Source organism: Marmota marmota, unplaced genomic scaffold, assembly GCF_001458135.2.
Source record: "Marmota marmota marmota unplaced genomic scaffold, marMar, whole genome shotgun sequence".
In the NCBI taxonomy this organism is placed as follows: Eukaryota; Metazoa; Chordata; class Mammalia; order Rodentia; family Sciuridae; genus Marmota; species Marmota marmota.
The window spans coordinates 2195190-2207508 of NW_026000136.1; the positions used below are offsets into that span (position 1 = coordinate 2195190).

General features: G+C 42.5%; 2 protein-coding genes across 2 annotated transcripts in view; both read right to left on the bottom strand.

The window, feature by feature from the left end:
* Nucleotides 1-245, bottom strand: part of LOC107155962 (radial spoke head 10 homolog B-like) — a 49729-nt gene extending 49484 nt beyond the window's left edge. Inside the window, exon 1 of the mRNA XM_048785246.1 lies at nucleotides 126-245. The gene's annotated coding sequence lies outside the window, so the exon portion shown is untranslated. The remainder of the gene's footprint in view (nucleotides 1-125) is intronic.
* Pms2 (PMS1 homolog 2, mismatch repair system component) overlaps nucleotides 1-12319 on the bottom strand; it is a 27333-nt gene continuing 15014 nt past the window's right edge. The window contains exons 10-14 of the mRNA XM_048785272.1: nucleotides 10904-11762; nucleotides 5357-5524; nucleotides 2988-3088; nucleotides 2609-2778; nucleotides 1-619 (exon numbers count right to left, since the gene is read on the bottom strand). Of these exons, the coding sequence (XP_048641229.1) occupies nucleotides 476-619; nucleotides 2609-2778; nucleotides 2988-3088; nucleotides 5357-5524; nucleotides 10904-11762 (1442 nt within the window). The 3' untranslated portion in view covers nucleotides 1-475. The remainder of the gene's footprint in view (nucleotides 620-2608; nucleotides 2779-2987; nucleotides 3089-5356; nucleotides 5525-10903; nucleotides 11763-12319) is intronic.

Genomic DNA, 12319 nt, shown 5'->3' on the forward strand with positions numbered 1-12319 from the left:
TGAATTTCAACCAAAATGAATTTAATGATCACTGAGGTGGAAAGCTGCAGACTAAAACACCTCCAGCTGAACTGAGGCCTAGGTAACTTCCAAAGTATTCTTATTTTTGTAAAATAAGTTCTTACCTGTATACACATATACATTCAAATGCAGAACAAAAAAATTTTGCAAGCAATGCTCCACATGGTTTGAAAGATTCTCAAGTCTTTTTTTTTTTTTTTGGAGACAGGGTCTCAATATGTTTTCTAGGTTGGGTTGGAACTCCCAGGCTCAAGCAATCTCCTGTCTCAGCTTCCTGAGCAGTTGGGACAACAGGAGCACATCATCAACACCTGGCTTAAGATCATTTTTAAGTGGATTTGGTACAATTTTTTTAAAGTAGCAGGTTAATTTTGAAACAAAAAAGTGTTACTTAAGACCCTGTCTTTCAAAACACAAAAATCTACAATAAAATCTACAAAGAAAATGACAAGTGTCAGTTCTGAGAAATGACATCCAGATTGGCAATGTGCCTCATGGTTGGCCTTCCATGGGGACAGTTCCAGGGGTGGTCCATCTCACCCATGTGGGTAATGAGCTTCTTCATCTCGCTTGTGTTAAGAGCGGTGCCAATCATCACCTGAGAACAAGACACAATGGTTTAGAGTTTTACTGGTCTCTGTTACAATACTCTTCAGAAGCACTCTTGTCTACAATAAACTTCCCCAAAGACGCCCCCTTCTGCTATCTCAGCCCTCTGCCTTTTGGTGGGTCTAGGGCAGCTCTAGCATGGCAGCACCACCTCTCCTTGAGACACCAACCCAACCCATCCAGAATCCAACCACTCTCAGCAGCTCCACCCTGTCTGCTCCAGCCACCCTCATCTTTCACCAGGGCAACTGCAGTGGCCCTATTGTGGCACCGAAGGGAACTTCTATGCTGGAGGCAGACAAACAATAAACAAGTTAACAGAGAAGCAGGATGAGTATCACACATGGGGCTGTGCAGATGGGAAGGAGCCAGGCCACGTGAAGGGCTGAGGGGCAGACCCAGGCAGAAGGAAGAGTAGAAAAAGGGATGGAGTGGAGCAGGTGGAGTGGCTGTGGAGCTAGAGAGGGCCAGCACAGCTGGAGCACAGAAGGGGCTGGAAGGATGAGCAGGGCATAGCACAGGCCTCCTGGGCAGGGAATGAAAGAAGAGAGCCCAAGGGGGTAGGCACAAGGGGCACAGGAAGAAGAGATGCATCAGGATGCAAACCCCAGGGCAAAAATAAAGCTCATGTTCTGTGGTTCTAGGGTCTTCAGCCGTGAAGACAGAGAGGTAAAGTGCCTGCCCTGCTCAGTCACTCACTCAGACTCCAGGGTTGGAAGGTCAGTGTTAGATCTTCATCAAACAAACACCTGTCAGATTCTGAGTCCTCTTCTAATTAAACTCTTCCCTGGAGTAATTTCATCCAGTCTCACAGCTATGAATTCTACCCGTCCGATCAGCAGTTCTGACACTTCCCTGGAGCCCAAGACTCACCAATGTACTGTTTTCAGACACCTGGCTTATAGAGTCACATAGGATCTCACACACAGCATGTCTACAGCAGTGCTCTTCACCCTGCCCGCTCCCTAGATGCTCTAGCCCTTCCCAAGCACTCCACCCCCATCCAATGTTCCACCCACTCCCCCGAAATTCCACCTCCTTCTTGACTCCAAACCCAGCATGCCTCACAGCTTTGCTTCCACATGTCCCTCTCAAGGCACATGGACCAGCCTCTGGACCTATTCAAACACCCTAAACCTTTGGATTTGCTATTTCTCCTAACCAGAAAGTTCTTACCCAAGGTAGCAGCTCACACAGCCATTCCCTGACTGCCCATCTCACCTGTTCACCTCATTCCTCTGGTTGTTTCCTATCCCAACACACTGTGGGAATTTCTTTACAGCACTCACATCTAAGGTGTCATGTATTTTTGTTTATTTCTCCCCATGAAACAATCAGCTCCACATGAGCAGGGACCTCACCAGCCTAGTTACCTCTGTGTCCTCACATCTGGAACAAGGTTGGCCACAAAGTGGGCTCAAGGAATATATGCTGAATAAATAAGGAATGTGACAAAGCGACAAAGCCATTTACTGGACTTGGACATCATCAGGTTAATCCCTAGCCATTGCTACTATTTCCACTACAGATCTAGGCAACAGCAGGGACACAACACTGGCCACTGTGGAACACCTGTGACTCAATGACTCCACAGGAGCATAGATGGCATGGTTTTGGCCTGGCAGCAGCAAACCTTTCTCAACCAAAGTTGCTGTTGCTGTTACCCACAAGGACCATGGACAGGCAAGGTGCATGCAGAGCTGACCATGCTAGGGCCAACAAAAGCCCCAAGGTGGAATATTGCTTAACTATGTGGAAAAAGGGCAACAGGCGTGAATTAGAGGACAAAGATAACACAGACCTGCTGGCTGGTATGTTGTACTAATAGAGATGATCTGACTCTTGGCATAACATGTTCTGTGGCGATCATGAAGACATTCAACAACACTGACCCAATCAGGAGCTGAACTGAGAACTTCCTAAGACCACAGGCATGAGCAGACCCACCATGCCCCACAGTGGGGCTTTCTATACTTACAGACTTCCGACAGGCTCTGGAGGCAAACATCTGCCTGACTCGGGATGGCCGGCACATGACCCCAGGGCTGTCACTCAGCATAAAGATCAGCTCATCTATATCTTGGGGTCCAAAAGTCCAGTTTTTACTGGTTGGCAAGGAAATCAACTTAGCCCTTTCGGTGACTGGAGCTAAAAGAATAAAAGTTTGAGAAAAATCCACTATTTGAGAAATATCTATTATTTGAGTACTACTGCAAAGGAACATCTGAAGACACAAAATGCTTCTTGGGAAGCCTTTGCACCTTTTACAAAATAAATAAACTGATTAAATAATGTCAAAGACTGTTCCCAGCTCTTAAAAAAATACCACAATTTGATAGTCATGATTACTAACTTACCATCTTCATCAATGACAAAATCAAAGCCATTCTTTCTGAATATTTCCAGATTTTCTATCAGGACAGCTTCATTGACAGCAGTTAAGTTGAGGGTCTGAGGTCTGAAAAACAGGAGATTCACACTGTAACTTGACATCAACATTTACCCATAAAGCAGAAATGAAAGTGAAACATTAAGCTAGATGTGGTTGCATGCCTGAAATCCCAGCGGCTCAGGAGGCTGAGGCAGAAGGATCACAAGTTCAAAGCCAGCCTCAGCACTAAGCAACTCAGTGAGACCCTGTCTCTAAATAAAATACAAAATAGGGCTGGGGATGTGGCTCAGTGGTCAAGTTCAATCCCTAGTACCCAAAAAAAAAAAAAAAAAAAAAAGAAAGTGAAACATTAATATTATATACTAACTTTCAAAAAATGATATAACATTATTCAGCTCTGGACCTTTCCACTATTCATCACAAAAACCTCCTGCACTATTTCTTTTAGTTTTCTTTTTCTTATAAAGTTCATATTAAAATTTAATGTGAAAAGTAGTTTGCTTTCTCCTCAATCTGCCATCCTATCCCAGGGACCAGGTCTTTTTTCAGATCTTCTCCTTAAGGATAAAACTATGCCAACATTTCCACTTCACAATAAAGATCATTTGAAAACAATGAACATGAACAAGAATTTTGCTATCCTGCTCCCTCCTCTGCCTACATTTCTTATCCACTCATCTCTCCTAATGGATTCATAATAAGACAACACTACTGAACACAGGAAATAGTCTGGTGAGCAAACAGAGACTAGGTCTCTGTCTTATATTAGTGAGGAAGAAAGACACTAAACAGACAGTCAAATCAATTATAACTACAAACAACAGTGAGATAGGGAAGAAAAGACATCCAGTGCCATAAGAGCATACAGCAAGTGGGCCTTGGCTCTAAGGTCAGGGGAAAAGCTGAGCTATGAGGACAAGGAGGGCAAATCAGGTAAAGGGAGAGAGGTAGGTATGGGATGAGTGTTCCCAGCAGAGAGAACCATCTGTGCAAAGGCACTCCAAAGGACTGCTCATGCTACCAGCACCACACATCAGGGCTGGGGTTGTAGCTTAGTGGTACAGTGCTTGCCTAGCACATGTGAAGCACTGTGTTCGAATCCTCAGCATCGCTTAAAAGTAAATAAATAAAACAAAAGTATTGTGTCCATGTACAACAAAAAATATTTTTAAAAAAAGACACATTTCATTTTTCTCAATGAATTCCATGGCTGAATTAATCAGGATGGCCAGGATAAAGCCAGAGTAGCTCAAGAGAATAAGAAGGGAAAATAGAAAATGCTAAAGAGGTCATCAAGGGCAAACTGTGCAGGGTCTCATAGGCTAGGAAGGAATTTTAGTCTTTATCCTTTAATCTTGAAGTGTGGTCCATGTGGCCTGTGATTATCTAATTTAACTTGTGATGTTGCACATTTATGCAAAATGTCAAAAGATCCCGTGAAACAAGCAGAAATATGTACACATTATAAAGCAGCTCACCAAACATCTTCACTATTACCACTACTCCTGCGGAAAATGAAAAGGATTAATGCATTCCATGGGAAATGGAGCATTCAGTAAGCTGGACACACTTTCCCAGCTGAGGACTATTTGGGGGGATGTTTCTCTATGCCCCATCTACCCCTTGCAGTCTGAGTTCATTTATCTACATAGTTTTATTTCCCAAATGAAATCAGTGACCTCTCGTAACCCGCTTAAGACAAACCTGCTGGTTTACATGACAACCATCACAGCCCCTTGAATGGTGGTCATTGAAAACATTCAAACTTGACACAGGGGAGAGAAGTGCTGACTTCTTCAGCAATAAGCCACTGCAACAAGCCACTGAAACTGCTCTGCTACACAGGTAGACTGAGCTGCACACTCTGCTGCCTTTCTGAACACACAACCCTTCTGCACTGTAACTATGAATACTGTGAACTATCAATTGCCCTTCACCAAAATAATTTTTTGGCCAACCAGTGAGCCACATTTTTGAAAAGCTAAAAATTCTAATACCTAAAGAACACATCAGCTAAGTGACCTCTAGCAGGCTTTTTAGCATCTCTGTTTTGTCACCTGTGAAATAGTGATGGAGACAGTAAGTGTCTTGTAGGTTTGTGAGGATTAAATAAACCAGTGCATGCAAACTGCTTCAATAGTCCCCGGCACATGATAAACACTTAAGAAATGACAGCCAGGACTAGTACTACATAAAAAGTGTAAAACTGCTGCATGGATGTCCATGGCAAAGACTAACATGCACATAAGCAGACACTTATAAGTTCTTCAATCTTAAATGAGGGGAGGAACTAGGGAAATAGCAGTGAAAATTTTGGACTCTATGTGAACTTACGCAATGAGCCTCTGAGCCTGGAGAACAGTGTGCTGCTGCAGCATCTCGAAGTTGTACTTCTCGTCAGCGGCATGCTGGTCCACGAGGAAGATGTCCTCCTTCAGTTTGGTTATTATAAATCCCAAGTTAAACTGACCAAGGACCTCCATCTCTGCAAACATTGTTTTACTGCATTAAGAAAACATTCATTATAAGAAATCTTAAAGATTATTTTTATGATTACAATCCCGCTTTCTACAGATAACACTGATTATTCATTCATCCAACTTCCCAGAGATGACATTATTCACTGCCTTTCATAATTTGATATATATATCCTTCTAGACCTTTGCCTATACACAAATTTGTTATTAAAAAAATAAAAATTAAACTTTATTCTTCACACCACTCTACTTCCATCACTTAACACATTGTAGAATTATTCTCAGATCCACACACATATACCTACTTCATTCTTTTTTTTTTTTTAAGAGAGAGAGAGAGAGGAGAGAGAGAGAATTTTAATATTTATTTTTTAGTTTTCGGCAGACACAACATCTTTGTTTGTATGTGGTGCTGAGGATTGAACCCGGGCCGCACCCATGCCAGGCGAGCGCGCTACCGCTTGAGCCACATCACCAGCCCCTACTTCATTCTTTTGACTGGCCACATAGGAACTCACTGTGTAGATGCAGCATACTTTGACAAATTCTCTACTGAAAGACATTCAGTTGGCCAACCAGTGAGCAACATTTTTGAACAGCTAAAAAATTATAATAATGCACACAAAGCTGCAACAAGACCTGCTCATTCATAGGAGTTTTTCTGTGAGATTAGTCCCTACAACTATGTATGTACAGTTTTTTCTTTTCATAGCAAGTCTGTAAAAGTTTGCGCTCCTAGGGCTGGGGCTAGAGCTCAGTGGTAGAGTGCTCATCTTGCATGTGTGAGGCCCTGGACTCGATCCTCAGCACCACATAAATAAATGTATTGTGTCTACCTACAACTAAAGAAAATATTAAGAAAAAAAAGTTTGCGCTCCCACCAATAGTAAGTATAACTTTCTGCAAATCCTGGGTATTAATCCTTTTATTATCTGCCAGGTTTAACTACTAAGTCCCTTGGTAGGTGACTTCAAAATCTAACTCAACACTGTGTAGGTCAATGCAGACCAGAGACAAACCTCAACTTCACATAAGAGATAGATATAGTAACCCTGAAACCCACACAATTAAATTTTAGGAACATTTATTTTCCTCAACATAAGCCCCAGCTACGACAAAAAGCAAGATTGTTAGAGCTTATCACATGCACATCAGATAAAAACAGCAGACTTAAAAACAGCATACTACAGGGACAAAGCCATATCAATGTTTATTGCAACATAATTCACAATAGCTAAACTGTGGAACCAACCTAGATGCCCTTCAGTACATGAATGGATAAAGAAAATGTGGTATATATACACAATGGAATATTATTCAGCATTAAAAGAGAATAAAATCATGGCATTTGCAGGTTAATGGATGTAGTTGGAGAATATAACGCTAAGTGAAGTAAGCCAATCCAAAAAACCAAATGCCAAATGTTTTCTCTGATTTAAGGATACTGATTCACAATGTGGTGAGGTGGGGTATGGGAGGATTAGATGAACTCTAGATAGGACAAAAGAGAAGGGAGAGGGCATGGAGGTAGGAAAGACGGTGGAATGAGATGGACATCATTACCCTAAATACATGTATAAAGACACGAATTGTGGAACTCTACTTTGAGTACAACCAGAGATGAAAAATCGTGCTCTATATGTGTAATATGAATTGTAATGCATTCTGCTGTCATATATAACAAATTAAAATTTAAAAAAGAAAAAAAAAAAAAAACCTCAGTGGTATCACTGCCACTGAGAATCAGTTTTCAGTTTCAAGCTGGTTAGAACAAAACATACCCAATAAACTCACAAAGAGAAAATTAAAAAAAAAAAAAAGATTCTTAGAGCTGCTTTGGAACTCTCTGCCTCTCAGACAGTGGCCTGAGCAGAGAACAAAAGAAGCTGAGACTGCCATTTCTTTTTGTAAATGCTCCAGGGCACTGTCACCAATACTTGTTCAGCAGCAGCAGCCACTGGGACTTCTGAGACACTGGCTTCATTACAATGAAGTGACAAAGTTGGCACCTCATCACAATCAACCACAGATGACAGATAGTGTGACTGTGATTCCCTCTGCATGCCACGGATTATAAACCCAAGTCATAACCAAACCAGTCCCTAAAGCCTATCTTTGAGGGTCTGTCTCCTGGCACCATTCCTAGACCATTTCCATATCAGTCAGAGTCCAGTCAAGGGATAAAAACACGCCCATGATTGATAAAGGAGAATTTAGAATAAAATTATTCACAGTAAAATGCGGCCAACTACTAAACTAAGAAATAAAGAGCAGCAAACACAAGGAGTAGCTGCTACCTATAGGGAGGGAGAGTGCCCAAAAGGGGAACTCCTGGAGAAGGTGCCACCATGGAGACTGAGCTCCAGCAGGAGTGGCTGTTAGCCCTAAATGGAAAGAAATGGCCAGAGTGAGCCATGCAGGGGCTCCTGATTGCCTCTGGCAGCTGCGCTGTGAAAGAGAACAGGCATTGGGAAGCAAGGAAGGAAGTGTCTGCTTTGTCATGCAGTGTTCCCCCCAGCAAGCTCTCTTGATGAAGTCTAGCAATGCGCCACGAGAAGTGCCTACCCATGTGGTCTAGCCTCCAGGAGTAAAGCAGCATGAAGACTGGAGAGCATGGAGCCAACACTCAATACGCTGGTAACAGCAGATTCCTCCTCTCCTGGAACTGTCTGCATGTGCTCCAGCTCCCTAGGAGAATGATCTTTGGGAAGAACCTGCGTGGGCCTCAAGACTCTTTGGTAGGTTTCTCTCCTTCTACAGAAAACAGTATCTGGTTTAAACAACTATAGAAGATGGCTTGATATGTTTGGTTGTAACTCAAAATACAGAATGTGGTAGTTGGTGGAGGCAGTGCACACCTATAATCCCAGTGACCAGGAAGCTGAGGAAAGAGGATCACAAGTTCAAGGCCAACCTGAGCAACTTAGTGAGTCCCTATTTCAAAATAAAAAACAAAAAGATGCTGATAATCCCAGCGGCTCAGGAGACTGAGGATGGAGGATCACAAGCTCAGGACCAGCCTCAGCAACTTGGCAAGATCCTGTCTTAAAAATAAAATATAAGGGCTGGGGTTGTGGCTCAGTGGTAGAGCATTTGCCTAGCATGTGTGAGGCACTGGGTTTGACTCTCAGCACCACATATAAATAGATGAATAAAATAGAGGCCCAACAACAACTAAAGACATATTTTAAAAAATAAATAAAATAGAATATAAAAAGAGGTGGGGATAAAACTCATGGTAGAGTGCCTTTTCCCCAGTGAGTAGGATTTAGGTGGTGAGCATTACCTCCACGTCATCTATTACTACCTACTCTTTTAACTAGAAATACGTCTCTGAGAAAAAAGTAAACCATATCACACCTTGTCAGAACAAGAACTCTGAACCAGGAGCTGTGGCCAGTACAGCAACTGTGTGCTAGCAGCCAAGAGCCAAGGCAAGGCATGCTGTGGGTCGGGGATTTGTGAGGCAACCATCTATGGTTCTTGCAAAACTGCCAACTCCCGGGTTGTAATGATCCACTGAGAAAGAAGGGTCTTGATGAGCTGGCTAGCCTGGACTTGAATTTACAATCCTCCTGCTCAGCCTGGCATGGGCCACCATGCCTAGCAATCTTAATCTGTTTTTCAAAGAAAGCACTTCCTGAACACTTAATATAATTTATATAATTTATCTTAATTTAAACTAGGTTTATGAATATCAAAGAAAGTATATATTATTCTTTGTTGAAGCATATTGAATATGAACTGGGTAAAATCTGTGATCCAAAGTGCCACAGGAGGCCACTACAATTAGAGTTGTAGAGTGTGCAGCATGTCTCAGTAATTGGTGAGACAAAACATACCAGAAGTTTTTTTTTTTTTTTTTTTTAACTATTAAAAAAGCCACAATGGGGCTGGGAAAGTTCCTCAGTGGTACAGCACTTGCCTAGCATGCCTGAGGGCCTGGGTTTGACCCCCAGCACTGGGAGGAGGAGGAAGCACCAGGGGGTAGATCATGATTACTGTGAAGAAAGTGGTAGGTAGCTACCAATGTTTCCCATTATTTACCCTGTTATTTTTTCTTAAATTGACTCTCACTTATCCTTTACAACCACCAGACTGACAATGAGCTAGTGGTAATTTTTCGAAATATACATTAAACTAAAAAATGGGAAATGGTGATAATCTACCAAATCTGCCATAAATTTAACATCAGAAGTCACTATGGGTTGGAAATTGTCAGGAACAGGGATAAAACTGGGGTCAAGAAGACTTTGCTTAATTGGACTGATCTGAAAAGAATACTGGTGTGATTCAGATATAATGTGTCCCCCAAAAGCTCTATGTTGGACAATGCAAGAAAATTAAAAGAGGGGCTGGGGCTGTAGCTTAGTGGTAGAGTAGTCGCCTAGCACATGTGAGGCACTGGGTTCGATCCTCAGCACCACATAAAATAAATAAATAAAATAAAGGTGTTGTGTCCATCTACTAAAAAAAAAAAAAAAAAGAAAATTAAGAGATAAAATGACTGAGTTATGGGGCTGGGGATGTGGCTCAACCGGTAGCGCGCTCGCCTGGCATGCGTGCGGCCTGGGTTTGATCCTCAGTACCACATACAAACAAAGACGTTGTGTCTACCGAAAACTAAAAAATAAATATTAAAAAATTCTCTCTCTCTCTCAAAAAAAATGACTGAGTTATGAGCCTTAACCTAATCAGTACTCTGATCTACTGATAAGGATTAACTGGGTGGTAACTGCAAGAAGGTAGGGTATGATCAGAAGAGATGGGGCACTGGGGGTATGCCTTTGGAGTTTACATTTTGTCTGTGGGGAGTGTTCTGCCTCACTTTGGACACAGAGCAGTGGAGCTGGCCAACTATGAGCTAAGCTCTGAAACTGTGAGCCCCAAATAAACTCTTCCTCCTCTAACTATTCTTATCAGGTCCTCTGGTCACAGCAGAAAAACAGCTGATCATTATAAAGTGCTGAGAAAATCTAAGGAAAAACAAGTTAGAAATTTTCTAGCAGAAGAGTGTGGGAATGAGTTCTTTAAAGAAAATTAATATGACAGGTGTATGAGGCAGCAAGAAGGCGGTGGATGGAAAGACCACTGCCAAGAGTACACGGCAAAGCCAAAATTCAATCTGTGGCGTCATAGTCAGCCCTGACCTTATAATCTGAGAGTGAGAAGCAAAGAGGGCAAGCTCACGAGGGACAGAAGTCTGTGGTGCAGGGAAGCCCTCAGACAGGGCTATCCTGCTGGGCAACACAGGTCAGAGGACACATTCTGGTGCCACCCTACCCAAGCCAGACAGAAAAGTGAAAGCCAGAGATTCCAATGCGGAGTCTGAGGACCAACCTCTGGTTCACTCAAAGCCACCAGCCATAAACCTGACCAAAACACCATTAAGAGCAAACTTTACCTGATCTCTTTTCTCAGCTCATCTTCTGCTGCTTGATTTTCTCCAGGGCAAATCTTTGCCCTAAATTTCCTATAATTCTGCCCACTTTGACTTTGCTGTTCTTGGTGATTTAACTGCTTTACTCGTTTAGCTAAAGACTTCATGGAAAAGTCAAGGGGCACTATTTTCTTACTAATTTTAACAGCTACATCAACCTGAGCCACTGATAAGTTCTGAGTAGTAACCAAATTTTGAGGAGTGTCAACATTTGAAGAAATTTCTTCTTTTTTAAAACGCTTGGTGTTTGAGTATGTAATATCAGTTGGCGGAGGCAAAACTCTTAATTTATATCCAGTATCTTCTTGGTTTAAACAGCTTTCCACATCTGAAAGGTGATATTCCATTTCAGGTATTTTCTCACAAGAGCCCACATCCTCCTGTGAAGATCTGTCTTCTGGGGAGCTCACCGCATGGTCACTGCTACAGTGACTGCTGGCTTCTGGAGTGCTGAGCCCTCCCTCTGAGCCAGCTGAAGTGCTACTGCATCCTGAGTCTTTCTCCATTTCCACTCTGTCCACACAGTCCTTCCTGGGACTCACCACCTCTCCCTGAGGGTCCTGAAAGCCTCTGCCAGAGACAGGATCTGAGGCACTAGAAGATGGTACACCCCTTTTTTGTACTGGAGAATTCCGCCTGGGTTCAGGAATCTCTAGGCCCCGAGACTGGGTCCCTGTGGTGTGACGAAGAGAAAAGGCCTCTCTCAGTCTGGAAATGGACACTACCTTTGTTTCTGCTCCTTGAGTCCTTACAGAAGGGGAACTCGCCTGCTTTTCTGGCAGAGGCGTTTCCATTTCTGCCACATGCATCTTTATTAAGTTACCTAGGCAGATGAGAACAGAGAAAAATATCAGGGACTGTACTGAAGTGAGACAAGAGGATGTTTTTTAGATGAACAGGCATTTCATAAAAAAGGACAAGCAGCTAATTAAATATGTAAACACTACCCACAGTTAATTAAAAGGGGCACAAATAAAAATAATATGATGCTGTTCAGCACCAGAATGGGTAAATTTAAAAGCAACTAAATGTTCACAAGAATGAGCCTCATGAGGAAATCTTAAACACTACTGGTGGCAGTTAGACTGGTACGGCTGCTCCGTAATACTCTGGGGAGCATCTCCTAAGTGCATGCACCAATGACCCAGCTCTGCTCCTCCCCCCACAAACAACTACGGATGGTCACCAGAAGACATGTGTGAGAATGCTCATGGCAGCTTTCTCTGAAGCCCCAGATGGCAAACAACCCAAATACCCACAAAGAAATTGTGGTATGTGAACACAGTGGAATTCTGTACAGCCACCAGAATGAATGAACGGATGGCCCATGTGACTTGGCTGAATGTTATACACAAATCATTAAAAATACTCATTAAATGA